Raw genomic sequence first — 18,561 nt, 5'->3', positions numbered from 1 at the left:
TTTGTTAAGCTTTATCACATTTCTTGTATCTGTTATTTCCTTGTGGGTGGTTTTAGGTGTTTCTGGACCATCAGGTAGGTAAACGATGTTTCTGTGCAATCAGTGTTCTTCAGTCAGTAATCAGAATAATTACTGGAAATTGTTCCCCATATGTTGTCTTGCAGCCTTTCACGGTCATGAGTACTCCAAACCAAAGTCAGAACCCAGAGAAGCAGCCACATGACCTTAGCATCGATATATACAGCCATACCTTGTACTGGACCTGTGAGGCCACAAACTCAGTCAATGTCCACAGGCTGAATGGCGAGTCAATTGGGATGGTGCTGAGAGGGGATCATGACAAGCCCAGAGCCATTGTAGTGAATGCAGAGCGAGGGTGAGATTCTTTTGTGTACCTTGGACAGAGCACTCTTGGAATGTATGTCAGCTGCATGTGTGGCTTTTAAAGGTATCCAGCTTTCTCTTACTGTTCTTTCCTTTGCTGCCTCTTCTGGTGTACTGACTTAGATGTTCACACAGACTTGCAGTTGTTTATAATGAGGAACTAACCCAGGTGGGAACAGCAAAGAAAAACAATCTTATCCTGTTTGCTGCGTGAGTGCACAGCCCTAATGGGAAATACAGGAGAGTTTTGGTCATCATAAAACAAATGCTTCCAGAAAAAAAGCGGGATCTCTCATTGATACAACTATTCCTGCTTATGTAATAGCAGCAAGTTAAACAAACAAACAAAACCCGAATGTTCTGTACTTTTTTAAGTTCTGCCTTGATGCGTATCTCAAAGAACTTCTGAAATTAATTGAACCAGGTAGCGTGCACTGGAGTGATTTCCCACAGGAAGAAAATTCGTTGTTTTGCTGCAAAGCAATTTTGGTTAGATCCAGCAGACCTCATCTCCACCTCAGGTGGTTAGTACCTTAATTCTTAGGAGTCAAAGATGGTCCTTTACTGTTCTCTTTAATAAGCTAGATGCTTAAATTGCAATTTACTAGCATATGCTTGACAGATTTTGAATGACAATATTTCATAACTGTGTGGATACAGTAGTACCCAGAGAGTCTGTCTTGAGCATTTATAGGATTGGTATTTTACACAATACTCAGTGTACTCTGCACAGTTCAAAAGCTGGTGGGGGGAGCAGGGGATTAGAGGAAAGATGTTAATTTTATTGGGGCTAAGTCACTTGGACATAGTTTGTATCTATAAAAGCTTATCTGTTTTCTCCATTCAAATGGGTGTTTAGGTTTGTTATCTCTAAAACTCTGAACTTCCCTATGCAGGGGGAGGACAGAGACTTCTGTTTGCATCTGAACTGGCTTAGGCAGATATAAAGAATTCATGGAACTAAGATACCAGGAACGTGCCATCCTCAGTTCCTCTTCCTTCTGGTATTTGCTTCTCTCACATTCTGCTTGCTGAGAAGGAAGGCAGCCCAGAAGGAGAGGAGGTGACAGTTAATGCTTTTTGTCAGAAAGAGGTGCTGGGCTTTGATTCACAGATGGGGACGACTTTACCCAAGGGTGGTTGCAGAAAGTCTGTGCTAGTCTCCTACAAGCCCCACCTCCTCTGCAGGAACAGTGCAGTAGTGCTGAGTCCTGAAGCATTTTGTGGCTTGCTGTATTAAGGAAAAATGCTTTCAATTTCAGGCTATCTCAATATGCCAGTTAACAAATGTTTGGGGTTCTGCAGCTGACAGATCTGGGGCTTTGCAGCTGGGAGCAACAGTCACTGCAGTCATCATCCCTGAGTAAACCATTCCCACTTACAACATAGAACCTGTGTGCAAAGGTGAGTTGCCTCCCTTCTGAAGCTCTCAGTTAAGCACCTGGTTTCTTTGTTCTCAGGTACATGTACTTCACCAACATGCAAGATCGAGCTCCCAAGATTGAGCGTGCAGCCCTTGATGGCACAGAGAGAGAAGTGCTTTTTACAACCGGGTTGATCCGACCAGTAGCACTGGTGATTGACAACAAACTTGGAAAGCTTTTCTGGGTGGATGCAGATCTGAAGCGCATCGAAAGCTGTGACTTGTCAGGTATGTGGTAGAAGTTAAATGTTTGGAGCAGAGTGTGTATATGTATAAGACATTATTCCCTCTTTGATGCTGACCCCAGTAAATTTTCTCTCTGCTGTTTCCAGTTCTGTGTAAGCAGTCACAGGGAACTATTGCTTGTGGGCTCCCATCTTTGATCTGATTGTGTTAAACATGTCTGTAATGATTGCCACCCTCCAAGAGACCCATTTGACTTTTGGTATATTCTGAAAGCAACTTTTGCAAGATCAGATTTAAATAGGTGTTGCCAGTCATGGAATGTCTAAATCACCTCCCCTGTGCCCTTTTTTTTTGGTTATGGTTTGAAAAGTTTGCATAACTCTTCAATTTTTCCTTCTCTGGAGTTTATATCTTAGTAAATCAAGGTAGCCTGAAAAAACAGAAGGAAGGGGAATGGCTTTTTTCTACGGTGGATGGTAAGGCAGCTCATCTGGAATACCAGTGTTGCAAAACAGTGGAGAGATGTCAATTAATTGCAGTTTTCCCACATCAGTAAAATAAAACATTAGTCCACATTCATAGCAATAGCACCACATGGATTTTCTGACTCATGATTCAGTCTCTCAAGAAATGAAATCCCAAAGGAAGCACAGAGAAAAGTGAACTAGTGTGAGGGAGTAAAAGCTGGGCTGTTGTAGTGATTGGCAACTGCCCTAACAGGCTGATTCTCTGTTTTTTGGCAGCTCTTCTCTTTTTGCCATGTAGTCACATCCTTCCCTTGTGTTGTAGTGGGGCAACGAACTGGAACAGGAGAAAATTGTTCACTTTTTTACAAGGACAGTTCACTTTCGAGCACCTGAGTCACAGTTGGACTCGGGTTTGCCAGAGAAGGTACAAAAATATGAATCTGGAGCTGTGAAGGTAAAGCAGCCCATGTCTTTCATCAGTTATGAAGCTGGATGGGGACGTATTGTCAAACTGCCTGTGTAGCCACAAAATGTCCAATCCAGGATAGGTGTCAGAGGGCTTGGCTTGTGCAAAACCCCATGTTTGAGAAATAAAGGTTGACAGACTGGGACATGTAACACAAAATGCATCAGAGATACTAAGAGGGTTTTCTCTAGTGATTAAAGGATAAGTTCTGTAGGAGGAAATATAAAAGTAAAAGGACAAGATGGAAAAGCAGCATATCATGCAGATATTGTGGCTAAAGTGGTATCCACAAATGCAAGAGCTAGAGAGAAGATGCACCAAAGAGGATTATGTGGAAATCACATGGTTTGGGAGAGCGGGAATGTACCAGGGAGAAGTTGATGGATTGAGAAGGGAAGACAGGATCAATACCTAGTGCTGGTACTGATAAAAAGGTGGCCCCCCATGTAAGAGGAAGCCATATTACTTAATGAAACTGTAGCTAGCAAACCTAGCTATGTGTAGATCTTCTGTTTGTGTGTACATAAACTTTCTTTTTTCCCCTTTGATTTAGCACACATGCAAGGTTGAGTCACAGCTAGCAGATGGGGCTGGGCAGGGGGCAAGTTTTTCTTGCTAGAGATTGGAAGATGTAGACTGTGACCTTGCACAGTACAGCATGAAATGCAGAGAAGTCTGTTTATTATTGTTTTAGATCTAAGTCTTGAATGAATAAGACCTGACAATAGGACTTAGGTAAACTGATACATGAATAAATCAGCAACTAGACCATCACACGCTGGTAGTTGTATCCTGTGATTGCAACTTCCTTTGTACACAGTCTTCATTTTCATGCCATTAAAGATCCCTGTCAGCTTACTTTTTCATACTGGATATGTATTTTAATCCAATTCTTTGGATCTTTTTACAGGGAAAACTAAACTTTCTGTAGTTAATATTGAACCAGAGCTTTTAGTGCACATATATTTGATGGGCCACAGCTAAAGAGTCAAACCCTCTGGGTAAGATAAAATCAGGGGAAAGCTACAGGATTAAAAGAAAACAACTTTTATTAACTAGAAGATATGTATAATATAGCCTGAAAACGATGGTTGTATTTGTTGCAGCTGAGATCAGTGTAATTTGATTCAGTGAGCTACTGATTTTTTAAATGAGTTAACAGCATATTTTTATTTTAAAATATTTTGCAGTCTTGCATCAGAAAAAAATTGATGGCCAAAGTTATGTTGGCTTGAATTAGTTCCTCTGAAACCTATTTTCTGAGCAAAACACTTTGAAATGGGTATATATTAGCAAAAGGATTTTAGTATAAACTGAGGCTGCTGAATAAATTTGACTTGCTTTGTTTTCAATTGGACTTTAAATAGAGGAGTTATGTGTATTTCCTGCTTCATGTTTTTTACATTTGATTATTGATTTCCATCTTGAAGACTACACATCTGTTTCATTCTGGGAATCAAACTGATTACTGTGGAAATCTGACACTTCTTTATTTGCAACATGTTTTGTCTTCTTTATTCTAACCATATATGTTGGAAATATCATTTTATTTATTCAGATCAAGTTTTTAATGTTGATCATTCTTCTAAACAACAATTTAATGATGTCATCCAGTGCTATAGGTGCCCTTCTCCTTTTAAAATTATTAATTAATAATTTGAACTGTCATTTACTCAAGATCAAATCCAATGTAATTATAGCATTGATTAATCACCTTATCTACTGCTATCTCCAGCAGCTTCCCAAATCACCAGTGTTCAGTTTTTTGCATATGAGGAAGAAAAACTATGATGCTTGATGTACACCCCTATAAACCATTAAATGTAATGTGTTTTAGAACTGGATTGGTAGGCTGTCCAAACAGGCTAGGATTGCAACAGGAATGCTAGCTTGCAAATGTCACCTAACACCTCATGTATTCATGATTTTAGGATATCCTTCAGGAGACCAGCTTGCCTTTTATTTCTAAAGGGATGAGCAATTTAGCACTTAAAAAGTCACGAAGGCAGAAGTTGTTTTCTTCATATCAGGTTGAAATGTGGCTTTCCTATTCTTGTGGTATCTTGAATGCAGCTGAAAATTGTGCCTTTGCATCAAAATGCAAGACTTACTCTGACAAAAGGACTTATCTTTGAAAATCCAATGACACTGAAGTTCATAGGAGCCAAGGGTGCTCAGCAGATTGCAGGGCAAATGAACAAAGAGCCCCATGCCTTGATAATTGAGAACATTCTTCTGTCAAAATGTTTCCTAGTATTTCTAAATTTTAAGACCTTTTTTTGAGAAGACAAAGAACATCTCAGGAACCGCACTGCTAGAGAGTAGTACTAAGGGTCAGGTTTAGTGCCCATGTAGTAGAAATAGTGCAGGTGCATCCATTCTGTTCTTTTACTCTGCCTAAGAGTAAAATTCCATGATACTTGGAAAGTGCATACAATAATGGATATATCAGATTACAGGACTCTGCTGTCACATACAGTTCATACATGTTTCTTCAGAAAATGGAATGAAACAAAGATGTCTTCCTCATTGGTTTGGAAACAAAAGAAATTCAGAACTAAAGAACTAAAACTCAAAGTCCAAGAATTTCTGATCTCTCTACAACTAAATTATATTTGTATGCATGCTGTTTGTCATGGCAGTCAAGCAAGAGTCATTGCAGGCAGTAATTTTATGTGCCAAACTACCAGAATCTGTAATTGAAATAAATGTTACATTCTTACGCTTGGCTGAGCTCTATATGATTTCTGCCACAAAATAGTGGAATCCTGTGCTCATAGCATTTTATTCTATATCCAGATTCTGTAATCTTATTTTGTGTAGATATTCAAAACTTTTATTTTTTAAATGCAAGCAGACATGAGGTCTTTATTCCAAAATGAAATACGAGAGCAGAAGCAGCTTTTGTTTTGATTCATTTTTAATAACAAATATATCCAGTATACATAGGTATACACAGCCTCAAAATGGTTTCTGTGAATTAACAGAATAATTTGGAATCTTTTTTTCACTTTAGACAAGCATAACAAAAGCAACAATTAAAGGCCACTAAGTGTAGGACAGTACGCAGTAGAAGACTGCAAGCAATTAAAGCTAAAAGCAGTTATAAATGCATTTTTATTTATCCTGATTTTTACACAGTGGCTGAGAGCAGATTTTTGCATATTTCTGTGGAGCAGAACATCTGAGCATTTGATACTGTTCTGTTTAAGGGCATACTGAGTTACTTGGAGTTTTGGTTTTCTGGTTGGTGACTGAAGAAAAAAGAGAAAGTGAAGAAAGAAGTGTGGCTGTTAGAATGTGAGCTTTTCTTTTGTGATCATATCTCTGTGGTTGTGATACAGCATGTGACAGGGTTTATTTCCCTGTTGCTTTGCACGATTACTGTTTTTTATCTGCATAATGGCAGTGAAGCTAATTGGTAGTATTTCATGCTTGCTTGTAGATTCCAACAAAGTGTACTGCTCAGTGTGTGAATGTGTTGTAAAAATTTTGGCCCAAGAGTTGAGTCTTTATTGGCGACAGAGGCTTTTAGGGATTGCACACAGTTACGCGTAACAGAGCGTGTTAACATGAGGCTGATCATGGCTGGCTGACCAGCCAGTGTATGCAAGGATGAACTGTGTTTCACATTGTATCTACTTGCCCTCATGACATGGCAACTGGTCACATTCAGCTGAGATAAGGCTGAACAAGCACAGCCTTCATCTGTGTAGGCAAAGGAAGCCAGTGACTTTACAGCTAACTGTTTTCAATGTTGGGTTTGGTTGGGGGTCTTTTAAAGAAATTAGTTAAAAGTCGACTAGTGTAAAACTAATCTTTTTTTTGTTTAACTCAGGTGCTAACCGCGTGACCCTGGAGGACTCCAACATCCTTCAGCCAATGGGACTCACTGTGCTGGGGAATCACTTGTATTGGATTGATCGTCAGCAGCAGATGATTGAGAGAGTGGAGAAAATAAATGGGTACAAAAGGACTAGAATTCAAGGCCGAATTGCTCACCTAACAGGCATTCATGCTGTGGAAGAGCTTGATATGGAGGAATTCTGTGAGTTTATTTCAATACCTTTAATGTCTCTCAGCCTTGGTCACTCTCCCTCAGAAATCCTCATCCAGCTGAATATTGTAAGCCATGGACTGCTTTCAACTTAGCTAGTCAGGATCCTAGAAGAGAAGGAGAAACAAATTCTTCTTTCTTGTCCAGAGGAGTATTTCTGCACAGCTAGAATATGTGATTTTATGGCACTTAGTTACCTGCTTTGTACAAGCTCACATGATATGGAATTCACTCTAAAGGCTACTTATAATTATGGTTGTTATTTTTTAAGTACAATCAAATGGTAAGATTTGGAAAACCTTTAAAAATAAAAATAAAAATAAAATAATTGTACTTGCCTTTTCTCTGGAGGTTTTAGACCCCTCTGTAAAGCACGACTGGTTTGACTTAGCACAGTCGATGATTTAAAACACTCTAGTGAGGGAGGAAGCTCCTACAGTGAGCTGTCCTAGGTCTAGGTGCACTGTAAATGCAACCTTCTCAAATCTGCCTTCTCATTCCTCTTCACCTGAGACTGGGAGAAATGTAGTCCTGATGTAGTAAATCAACTTCTGAGCACTGAACTGAAAAATCCTGCATTTATCTTCCTCTTAATTTGTAGTGCAATTTTGGTTACTCAAACAGAAGTGGTCCACAAGTGGTTTTGTGAGTTTGCCCTAGCTGTGACTGGTTATGATTTCTTTTTTGCTCTTTAATATACTTTTCTGTGTGTTCCTCCAGCTGTCCATCCATGTTCCCATGACAATGGTGGGTGTTCGCATATCTGCATTGCCAAAGGGGATGGGACTCCAAGGTGTTCATGTCCTGAGCACCTCGTGCTTCTACAGAATCTCTTAACATGTGGAGGTGAGCTTTGTTTAACAGTACTGCTAAGCAGTTTGCATCAGAAGATATGGGGGTTGAGGTTGCATTCCAATCCAAAATGTGGATTTACACACAGTTTTGTTACACATGATGTGTTGCATCGTGTTAAATTGACCTTTGATTCTTCTACCAGCTGTTTTTTGCTTCAGTTTTTGGACATAGGTGACTTTTCATTGTAAGCAGAATATCCTTGTTTGACCTTAAAATATTTGCATATTCTACAGTCATTTTTATAATTGTATGATGTGACAGGTTGGTGCTTCAAACAAATGCTTGTGAGATGATGTCGCATCAACCTTTGATGACCTAGCAGCAGAAATTGTGCATATGATTCCCACAGTGTCATACTCCAGTCTTTTAAATTAATTGGGCCTCATGACATGAAACATTGTACTGTCTAATTATGAAATGTAGGCCAAAAGCTCTATTGCAATCCTCTTTCCACATGGTAGACTTTTTCTTTAGACTTCACTTTCACAGTCCCAGGATTTCTGAACATTGTTATGTTATACTTGCGGAGGGGATTAAAAACAAAACAAAACATTGTTTCTTTCTGGAAAGCATCATATCTTAAATTGTTTGGTTCTCTTGGTCCACTTGACTTATTTTTATGTATTCATTTTCTATGGATATAATTTTCTGGCTGAACTCTGACCTCCCATGGGACAGTCATGTCCATTATAGACTTTTTCTTTCTCATGACCACAGCAGGCTATGTGTTTTTAGAGTAGTGGTGGTTACATCTGCAGGAACATAGGAAATCAATCTGTTTATATTTCTTGTACTGTTGTTGCACAACATGACCATAAGAGATTCGTACCTCCTCTTTTGTTATCTTTAACTATAAATCTTAAAATTAAGGGGCCTCCATATCAGTGGCCATATCAGGTTTTTTTATTCTAATCCTCCACTAAGCCTGCAACAACTTTTTAACATATCTTGTCTGCCATAGTAGCAGCCAATAGCCACTATTTCAAAATAAATTAATAGCTATTTTAGCTGGAGAACATTTATCCATGTAACCTTATGAATGCTCTTGACAAGATAAGCTTATGCCTGTGAAGTGCAACCATAATGCAACATTAAATGTGGCTCTAAATGCAGAAGTAGTAATCTGTCTGTTGAATTATCTAAACAGCACACTCATATCAAAATCTAATTCAAAAATTGTCTTGATGTCTGTATCTGGTGTCTTTATCCTACCTACAGCTGTCATGTCACTGGTTGGATTTGTAATTCTCATATTGCTACACCAAATAATCATAAGTCAGAAACTTAAATATCATAACATTTTCAAAAATCAAATGCATTTGGATTTTCATTTGTATGTTGTTTTTCAAGCTCTTGATTATACCTGCGTCTTGTTCTTGAACATTTCTCCCTAGTGAAGCACTTTGAAAATGGTTTGCATGTATTTGCATAGCTCTAGGATCAGTAACATCACTCTCAGGAGAAAAATACTCTTACAAAAGTGTTGTCATTAGTTACAACTGGGAAGCTTTCCTTTTGCCGGGTTCTTTGTGAAGTCCATTCCTGAGCCTGAATGTTAAAACCTCATCAGTTTTCCAGAGGGGTGTTACCATCCAGTGTCAGAGCACACCTCCAGCTTGCTCAATATTGTTGTCTTAGACAGGGTGGTACTCTCTTAATCGTAGTAGTAAAGCATCTACTTAGAGTATTAGCTGGCAACAGCAAATCCGGGGACTAATGACTGCCTCTGTTAACTGGTTTAATTAGGTCACAGGGATTTCACACAACTTTTGAAATTAGTGGAAATGTATCTGTTCACTGCAGTAGCGCTTTGAGATGGTCCCCTCATTTTGAACATAGCTAACTGGTGCTGGTAACAATTGAAGGGACTTATATAATATGTTGACTGTTTCTTTCACTGATACTAATGGTGAAAAAGGTGTGTGCTAATTTGCTTTATGTAAGAATTAGGGGCATTTTTTGCAATAGATTCTTGATCTGGAATGCCTTTGTCTTTTGACATTCTGAAGAAAGCAACTATGAATGCGTTATTACAGGATAACTGTTGCATCTCTGCATGAGGTTGTAGCTGCTGCTTAATGCTATCAGTGTGTGATTGCAACTTGAGTAACAGTATGGATGTGGAATGTATTGATGCCAGAATCTTGGGGTCCATTAAGGGTCAAATTTGAAGGAAGTCTCAGCTTTCTTCAGTCCAACAGACTTAAAAATGGCTGTGCAGAAGGTCTAGTGTTCTGTCTCTGACTGTAGTGAAAGCATATAAGATCAGGACGGGCCTACAGAGCTGCTGTCTGAACATCCACTGACCTGCAGCCCAGAAACTTTCCAGAGGATTTAGCTTGATGTTTAACAGGCCTTTACAGATATTTTTTCTCCATTCATATTTTTCAATTCATATCTGAATTGGAAATTTTTTTGCAGAGAAACCACTGCAAAAATAGAGGAACAAATATTGTAGAAGCAGATGTGTTACCATTTAAGGCAAGGCGACAATAAACTGTGGCAGATGCTCCCTGTTACCCTGTTACCTCTCGCCACCCCTTTTCCTTTAGATCAGAAGGATGATAGGGAAGATGAAAGAGAAGGGAGACTTAGACTTCAAGTTGGAAGGTTTTAAAGAGTTTTACTAATGCTACTAATAAATAGAGAATATATACAAAATAGAAAAAAACAATCGTAAGTGCTCCATGTGGAGTTGGCGTCACTCCAGCAGGTGCAGCTCAGGCTCCTGGAAGTCATGGGCGGGACTTCACAGCAAACCGGAAACTGGTTGCAGGGATTACAGGGCTCGAGGCCTGTAGATCACAGGCGGGGTCCTCTCTAGATGCCAGCCACAGTCAGAGAGGAGACCCTCGTGATCACCCTCTTATATAGGAGGTATGACGATTATGGGATGGAATACTTAACTGGTCAATTTAAGTCACCCGTTCCATCCACCCCTCCTCAAACACACCCCTCTCATGATGGAACGTGGAAAAACTTATCAGTCTTTCTTGGCTACCATAGTAATAAATCTAAACATGAGCTTCTTCAGCATTCCGTTGGTCTTCTTATCAGCACCAAGTACAGCATCCAAGGAAAAATATGCAGGCTAAAACTCAGAAAAGTACAGCCACCTAAAAGAACTTAGCTGAAAGAAAAATCACTGGAAGAGAACTGGTCTTGTTTTTAACAAAACCAGGACAAGCTGTTATATGTTTTAGGTGTATTCATTGCCAAGTAGCCCCCTGTGCCAGATTTTTTTAATGAAGATTTGTTCCAGGCTAATATAATTGCAGGGATTAGAATTGTGTAGAATATTGTTTGCAATCAGAAATTGAGTATTATTTGAAGTTATGTGTATGACAGTGTCTTCCAAAAAGTAGAAAGTAGTAGTTCCTTTCCTTAATTCAGTGCTTGTCTGCTGGAGCAAGCTTCCCTAATTGGCGTGCATACAGTTTCTGTTATGAAGTTGGCAAAATTTCATTCCCTGTGCAAAATCATGTTTTCCTCTATGCTGGAATCTTAATATTGTCACAGAACGTCAGTCCAGGAATCAGTGTGTTTTTCTTGAAAATGTGTGTCACATTTTTACTCAAATTTTTACTGTTGAAAGGGCTAAAATTGAATATATAAATGTGATTTGTTTTCCCTTTTTCCAGAACCCCCAACTTGTTCCCCTGACCAGTTTACTTGTGCAACTGGAGAGATTGACTGTATCCCAATGGCATGGCGTTGTGATGGATTTCCAGAGTGTGATGACCAGAGTGATGAAGATAACTGCCCCATATGCTCTGCATCTCAGTACCAGTGTGAGAAAGGACAGTGTATCGATGTACACTTACGGTGTAATGGAGAAATTGACTGCCAAGATAAATCTGATGAAGCAGATTGTGATAGTAAGATTAATTTTCCTGAACTCTTGGTTATATATACATATATATATATATATTTATGATTTTTAGTTTCAAATGGGATAAAACAGCCTTAACCATAAGCCTGACTTAGCTATCCACTGATTCTGTATTTCGCTCTTCCTTACTCCATTGTTCATATTAAACTTCTTTATAGCTCCGTAAATTGCTGACCATGTAACTACAGACATCAGGGAGATTGGGGAAAGTATCTTTAATCCATATTCAGAATGAAAATAGAAAAGAAACTGGCAGAACTTACCACATGCTTTTTTTTTTTTTTTTAATCCCCTGCATAATTACCATTTTGGTTTGCATTGTTTCCATGGTGTCCACTTCACCTTTGGACAGTGGTCACTGCAAGGTGCCACAGGGAGGAAGAGATGGACTTAATCCTGTGGCTGCAATGGATGTTCTGAGAGTTCACTCATAGCAAGCTGATGCTTATAATCCTCAATGTAACTTTCTATGAGAAATCTGTGGAATGACATCCAAGGAACTCTTACTGCTGCAGCTGCTTTGTATGCAGTCAGCCATAGGATCTAGGTCAAAGAGAGAAGCATGGATGGGTGCAACTGATCATCCTTTCATTGCTGGGACAACTTGTATATTCTGTGTCTAGTATTAAGGCATAGCTGAAACAGACAATTGACTATGAGCTGGCACCATGGCTTCTTATTGCTGTACAAATTTTCAGGAGCCTCTAGGCTCTAGGAGGCTCTTGCCCTGTAAAACCTCAAGACCTTTGTCTCTACCCACTCAGTAGCTAACCATTGACACTGGGCCAGCAGAGAAGATTTTTGTGGACATTTCAATGAACTATTTTGTGGATTTGCAATATCTTCTGTAACTCTAAACCTGGACAACAGAACATCAATACCTTATTTGCAAATAAGAAGAGGATCAACCATGTCCGAGTTCCTGTCTTTCTTGTGGGAGGTGGTACTTACTACCTGTACTGCTTCATCAAGAGGGTCTGCTTTGTCCACCATGGAGCCCATATGCAGTGTAACAGTGCCATTACCCACACACAGAGTCAAAGTGAAATGTGCATTTGGTCATCTGTCTGTGAAATGGTAGGCCCTGCTAAGCAAACTTAATACCAGTGTTCTGGCACCTTATGAACTGTAGGCATCTGCGTTGCCCTGCACAGCCCCTTTGCAGGCACAGATGAGCCTTACCATCTGGTCTAGAATAGTTGAAGACATGTTTCTTCAGAGGTTGAATGCTCAGTGGTTGTATGCCTAGTCCTCTGCAAGCACTTGGACCACCCACGACTAGACTTCTGTCCAGGATGCTGTCTGACACATCCCTAGAAAGCTTATGAACATACTCAGTGTCCAGGGTTAGACTGAGAGAGATGTGGCAAACGTGACCTCTGTAGTCCTCAGGAATCTTTACAGGCCAAGGCCTGAGTGGGTTCCTAAGAAGAAGAAAACCAATAGGCCTTTCTCATCCCTTAGTGTGTATCAGCCTATAATGCATTGTGTTTGGGGAAGGGAAGGTAGCATATAGTACATTCTCCTTCTTTAGATGAGGCTTATTAAGGTGGCAAGGCTAACTGGGCTTAACAGAACTTTTCTACTATACCTCATGCATCAGAGTAATTGCCTTCTGGTCAGAGCAGTGATAATCACTGCCATTCCATGGGTCTGAGTTCAATGCCTTGATTCTATCAGAAGCTTCTTCTCTTGTGCTCTGGTTTCCCAAGGCACGCTTTTGAGGGGTTAAATCTGAAACATTGGCACAGGGTTTGCAGACTATGACTGGAAGTGGCCAAAGAAATGTCTCTGGATAGGTTTGTGGTTCTTGTCCTACATCTTCAAAACTGTGGCTTTCATCTTCTTGAATTTAGTGCGGCATTGCTAGCTGGCCCTCTCATACTAAGTGAAAGTCATAGGGTTAACAGTCTCTTGATACTGCAACTGGATTACCATGCCGCTGAAGAAACTTAATCTCCTGTACAACAGAAGTTTAGTGCTCCAACTTGTCCATTGCTGGATCAAGAAGAAACAAGGAGTTCCACTGTGGAGTAATTACTGAGGGGGCAAGTCTTTGAAACTAATTATCAAGGATATGCTTATTGAGAATAAAGCTATATCCACATCTTCAGCATATAAGGCAGCTGCTTGGTGGAGAAGAAATCAGCTCTGTATGGTTTCAGCTCCTCCCTGCACCTGGCCTGCATTCTTGGATGATACCTGGGGAACTCAGTATAGTACCAATTAAGAAGATACGGGGAGCAGAGTGATACGAAGATACTGCAGTCAGGACCCGTATAACAAGGCAGGTACGGGAACCAGATGGTACAGCTGCTGCCAGTTATAAAGATAAGGTATAGCTGCTGTCAATTAAAAAGAGTAAGTGTTCAATTCCATCCAAAATACTAGTTACTGAGCCAGAAATTTGTCCGATGGATGAACTTTGCTCATTATAATCTCATAATAACACCAAAACACACCTCCATTTCAAAGTGAAGTTTTTACCTTAAAAATCAAAGCAACATTTTTTATACCAATAACAAAGGCATGTATGACTAGAGTCACTCAAGCTCCACCTAAATGTAGAAGATAGTATAAAATACCCTAACAATAGAGGAGCGGTGAGGGAAGACACCATCACTGAGAAGTCAAGGGAATAGCATAGTAAGACTTGTCAGAACAGTCAACAGGCTGTATCTGTTGTCTTTGCCCCAAAGGGATGCTTTGGGGTAAGATTTGCACATGTAGTTGTACCAAGTTTTCCCAGAGACACTTAGACTTCAAGCTTGTATTTGTAACCATATTAGTAGCATTATTTGGTCATCTTAGAATTTACATATATATGGTGGCAATACTTATTTCTTGCAACTAACATTTGTTTTTACAACTAAAGTGTGTTTTGCAGACAGTGTATTTATCAATGGCGTCTAAAAGAACTTGCACCTGTTGCTTTAATAGACCTCATCATTTGTAGTGAGAATTTCTCATTGAATGCTCTCAGACTTATAGTATAAATTATACTATTTGTGAATCTGCACAACTGTGTAAATTCAGTGACTGCAACTGCCCTGCACTATTAATGAATCTATTGTGCAAATTCAACATTATTGAATGCACTCAGACTTATACTATATATTATACTATTTGTGAATCTGTGCAAGTGCTTACTAGACGTTGAGCACAATCAGACTTGTAGTGCCAACTTGTTATATGATGTAATTGGGCATCACTCTGGGGTTCAGCCCAGCAGGGGGGCTTGACTTCTGCTAAATTAATCTTCTTAATGCAACACTGTCATGGTTTAACCTGAGCTAGCAATACAACCACAATAGCCGCTCACTCGCCCCCTCCCCCACCCCCCTCAACAGGGGAGAGAATCAAAAGGCAAGGGAGAAAGCTGGATTGAGATAAACACAGTTTAATAATAGAATACTAATACACTGCTAGTAAATATATATATATAAAAGAAATAAAATATACTCAAGGCAATTCCTCACAAACTCTGTCCACAACTGAGCAGCCAGGCCCAGCAAGCCACACCTGCTCTGAACAGCTGATCCCAGAGAGAGAAAAGAGAGGAAAAAGGCAGAAAAGCCCAGAGCCTCTGCAAAATGGCAAAAGGCTGGGCTAAAAACTCCCCCGGCTGTGCCTTAGAGCAAGTGAGCAAGAAGGCGGAAGAGCAGAGAAAACTGGAACACCCTGACTCCTTATATATGAGGCACGACACTAATGGGATGGAATACTCTTATTTATCAATCTGGTTGTCAATGAAGCTCTGCCCTGTCTCTTCCTCGCTGCCTCACACCTGTGGGCAGAGCACTCAGAGTGTCCTTGGCTCTCAGACCAGAGAAATTAAAAACATTAGGTCTGTGCTGGGCTGTTACCTGCTTGTTCTCAAACTAAGTCCAAATAATGTGCCAGCTAGCTATGAAAAAGAAAGGTTTCTATCTGCACGAAGAAAATTAGCCCATTTTCAGTCAAACCAGCGCAAACACCAATAAGGCAGACAGAAAGGGAAGATGCAGCACATGAGAAGATGTGGTGGTTTGACTGAAAACAAGTTAATTTTCTTCATGCAGTTAGAAACCTTTCTTTTTCGTAGCTAGCACAGTCATTGTTTAGATTTAGTTGGAGAGCAAGAAGATAACACACCAGGACAGAGTAAAAGTTGTCTGGGAGCCAAGGATGTTCTGAGAGTTCTGCCCACAGGTGTGAGGCAGCTAGGAAGGGGGGTACAGATGGGACATACCTTGGCTGACATCCAGACTGATCAATAAGAATATTCCATCCCATTAGCATCATGCTTCATATTTAAGGAGAGTCAGGATCTTCCAGTTAGTTCTCTTTTTCGGAGCTGGTTTGTCCCAAGTTTCTCCCTGTTCGGGGGAGTTCTGTTTGGGGTTTTCTTTAGTTCAGCTTTTTGCCATCTTGCCTTTTGCAGAGGCCTCTGGGCCTTTCTGCATTTTTTTTCCCTCTCTTTTCTCTCTGGCATCGGCTGTTTGGGAGCAGGATGCTGCTTCCTGGGACTGGCTGTTCAGTGTGGATGAAGTTCGTGAGGAATTGCATTGAGTAGCTTTTGTTTCATACTCTGTTTTCCTTTTATATATATTATTAGTAGGAGTAGTATGTTAGTATTATGTTGTTATTTTATGAAACTGCATTTATCTCAGTCATGAGTTTTTCCCTTCCCTTTCAGTTCTGCCCCCTATTCAGGGTGAGGCGGTGGAGTGAGTGAGTCCCTATCATGGTTATGTTGCTAGCTCGGGTTAAACCACAACAGAAGGAAAAGGATATTAAGACAGAAGTCTCGATGGAAGACAAAGGAGCAGCAGGTAGCCAGTAGATGGCTGGCAGTTGTTGGCAAATAGGAAGGTGCACACAGAACATGGCCCTTCTCATAGTGCAAGAACCTAAGTAGTCTGATGGAAGCTTTAGATGTTTTTAGAGCCTTCCATCAACATGTGTTTGTATGCACTGTAGGAGCCTGCAGAGCTGCATCCAGCTTACTGGGGGCATAACAGTGCAAATCAGGACCTGATGCATTTGAAGGTTTTAGCTAAGTTTTTTTCTCCATAATTTAGTTTTCTTAGCCAAGAACTGCTCTGCAAACTAGATCAGGGCAAAGTAAGTATGGCTGTTCAGGGGGTCCACTTCACAACACCACAAGTGCTGTGACCCAAAACATGAACGTGTATATTCTCCTCCAGAAGAAAAGAACCTTTCTTCTTTTTACATTGAATAACCTGTACTGTGAACCTTCCAGAATTGCTGGTCAATAGCCCTTGTAAGACAGTCTCTTTACTGATAATTTAGTGTTATTTGGCTTTACAGAGGTTCCAAAGTTAATTAACAGTTCTTTTTTGTTGAAACAAAGGCGTCTGAATATAGAAAAGAAATTTAGCAGTTATTTTGCAAGGTTATATTATACAGGGCTACCTAAGATAGTGTAGAGTATGTAAGGTTTTATAATATACCAAGTTACTACATTACCTCATTAATGTTTATAAATATGTAAAGGGTGAGTGTCATGAGGATGGAGCCAGGCTCTTCTCAGTGACAACCAATAATAGGACAAGGGGCAATGGGTTCAAACTGGAACACAAGAGGTTCCACTTAAATATGAGAAGAAACTTCTTCACAGTGAGGGTAACAGAACACTGGAACGGGCTGCCCAGTGAGGTTGCGGAGTCTCCTCTGGAGACATTCAAAACCCTCCTGGATGCCTTACTGTGTAACCTCATCTAGGTGTTCCTGCTCTAGCAGGGGGATTTGGACTAGGTGGTCTTTCGAGGTCCCTTCCAATCCCTAACATTCTGTGATTCTGTGATTTTATTAACATGTCAGGTGATCAACTACACTCTGTTAGTTATTCTAAGAGATTCTTGCTGATTTGATCCCAGACAAAGGATGGGGAGTTAACTGGGATCAGAATTTTATTTTAGCCCCACTGAGTATGACGTATAAGAAGAAGGAGGAATCTGAGAAATGCAGACTTGCGTTTGACCCACAGCAGCAAACAAGGTGTTCAGGTGCCTACCTGGTCATAATCCAAAATGCACTGTTTCTTCATGACTTACTTCTTTTGGTTTTCTTAAGATACTCAAATGCTCCCATGCAAGTACTACTTAATCTTTTCTTTCTTTCTGTACAGCAATTTGTCTACCCAATCAATTCCGATGTGCAAGTGGCCAGTGTATCCTCCTGAAGCAACAGTGTGACTCCTTTCCAGATTGCATTGATGGTTCTGATGAGCTTATGTGTGGTGAGTTGCCTTTCTTTGAAATTAAAGTGCTGTGTTCAAGTGTACCGCCCTACATCGTTATGCAGATCCCCAGTGTTTACATAGTTACATTATTCAGGGTAGCCCGGTGAATCAGGAAGCCAAATACTCTCATAGTTGTATTTGTCTGCTAAATATAGTCATCCTCTGCCATTGTTCTGTGCACCAAAAGTGTGAGCTTGCAGCATAGTGTAGTGAGTCTGTAATGCTAGTATTCCAGATAATACAGGAACAGCAGTAGTGAAGATGAACTGAAATACCAGTGTTACTTCAAGCTAGTTCTGCAATACTGTATGAGATACAACACTGTCTTGTTTAGATGGGCCTTCAGATCCATACCCAAAGGGACCTGATTCTGCTGTGCTCAGTACCTTGGAGCTTGCAGAGCTGCTGCTAAGCTTGGTGTGGCTTTCAAAAATGTGCAGCCCTATCCACTGCAGTTACAGAGTCAAGCTAGAGAATAATAATGTGGAGGAACTAGCATATAATAAGCGAATGTCCACAAGAAACCATAAGCTGGTCTCTTAAAGGGTCAGTAGGGAAAGAATTTAAGGAGAGACCTTGATTTT

General features: G+C 40.2%; 1 protein-coding gene across 5 annotated transcripts in view; it reads left to right on the top strand.

Annotated features, from left to right (window-relative positions):
- LRP5 (LDL receptor related protein 5) overlaps window positions 1-18,561 on the top strand; it is a 173,184-nt gene that overhangs the window by 137,565 nt on the left and 17,058 nt on the right. For all 5 annotated transcript variants that reach the window (XM_082058602.1, XM_082058600.1, XM_082058601.1 and 2 more), the window contains exons 14-19: window positions 165-376; window positions 1,845-2,035; window positions 6,765-6,974; window positions 7,704-7,829; window positions 11,480-11,716; window positions 17,864-17,974. In XM_082058602.1, the coding sequence (XP_081914728.1) occupies window positions 165-376; window positions 1,845-2,035; window positions 6,765-6,974; window positions 7,704-7,829; window positions 11,480-11,716; window positions 17,864-17,974 (1,087 nt within the window). The remainder of the gene's footprint in view (window positions 1-164; window positions 377-1,844; window positions 2,036-6,764; window positions 6,975-7,703; window positions 7,830-11,479; window positions 11,717-17,863; window positions 17,975-18,561) is intronic.

Source organism: Streptopelia decaocto (genome assembly GCF_964273445.1).
Source record: "Streptopelia decaocto genome assembly, chromosome: 7".
In the NCBI taxonomy this organism is placed as follows: Eukaryota; Metazoa; Chordata; class Aves; order Columbiformes; family Columbidae; genus Streptopelia; species Streptopelia decaocto.
This window is presented reverse-complemented; position numbering and strand designations above follow the sequence as displayed.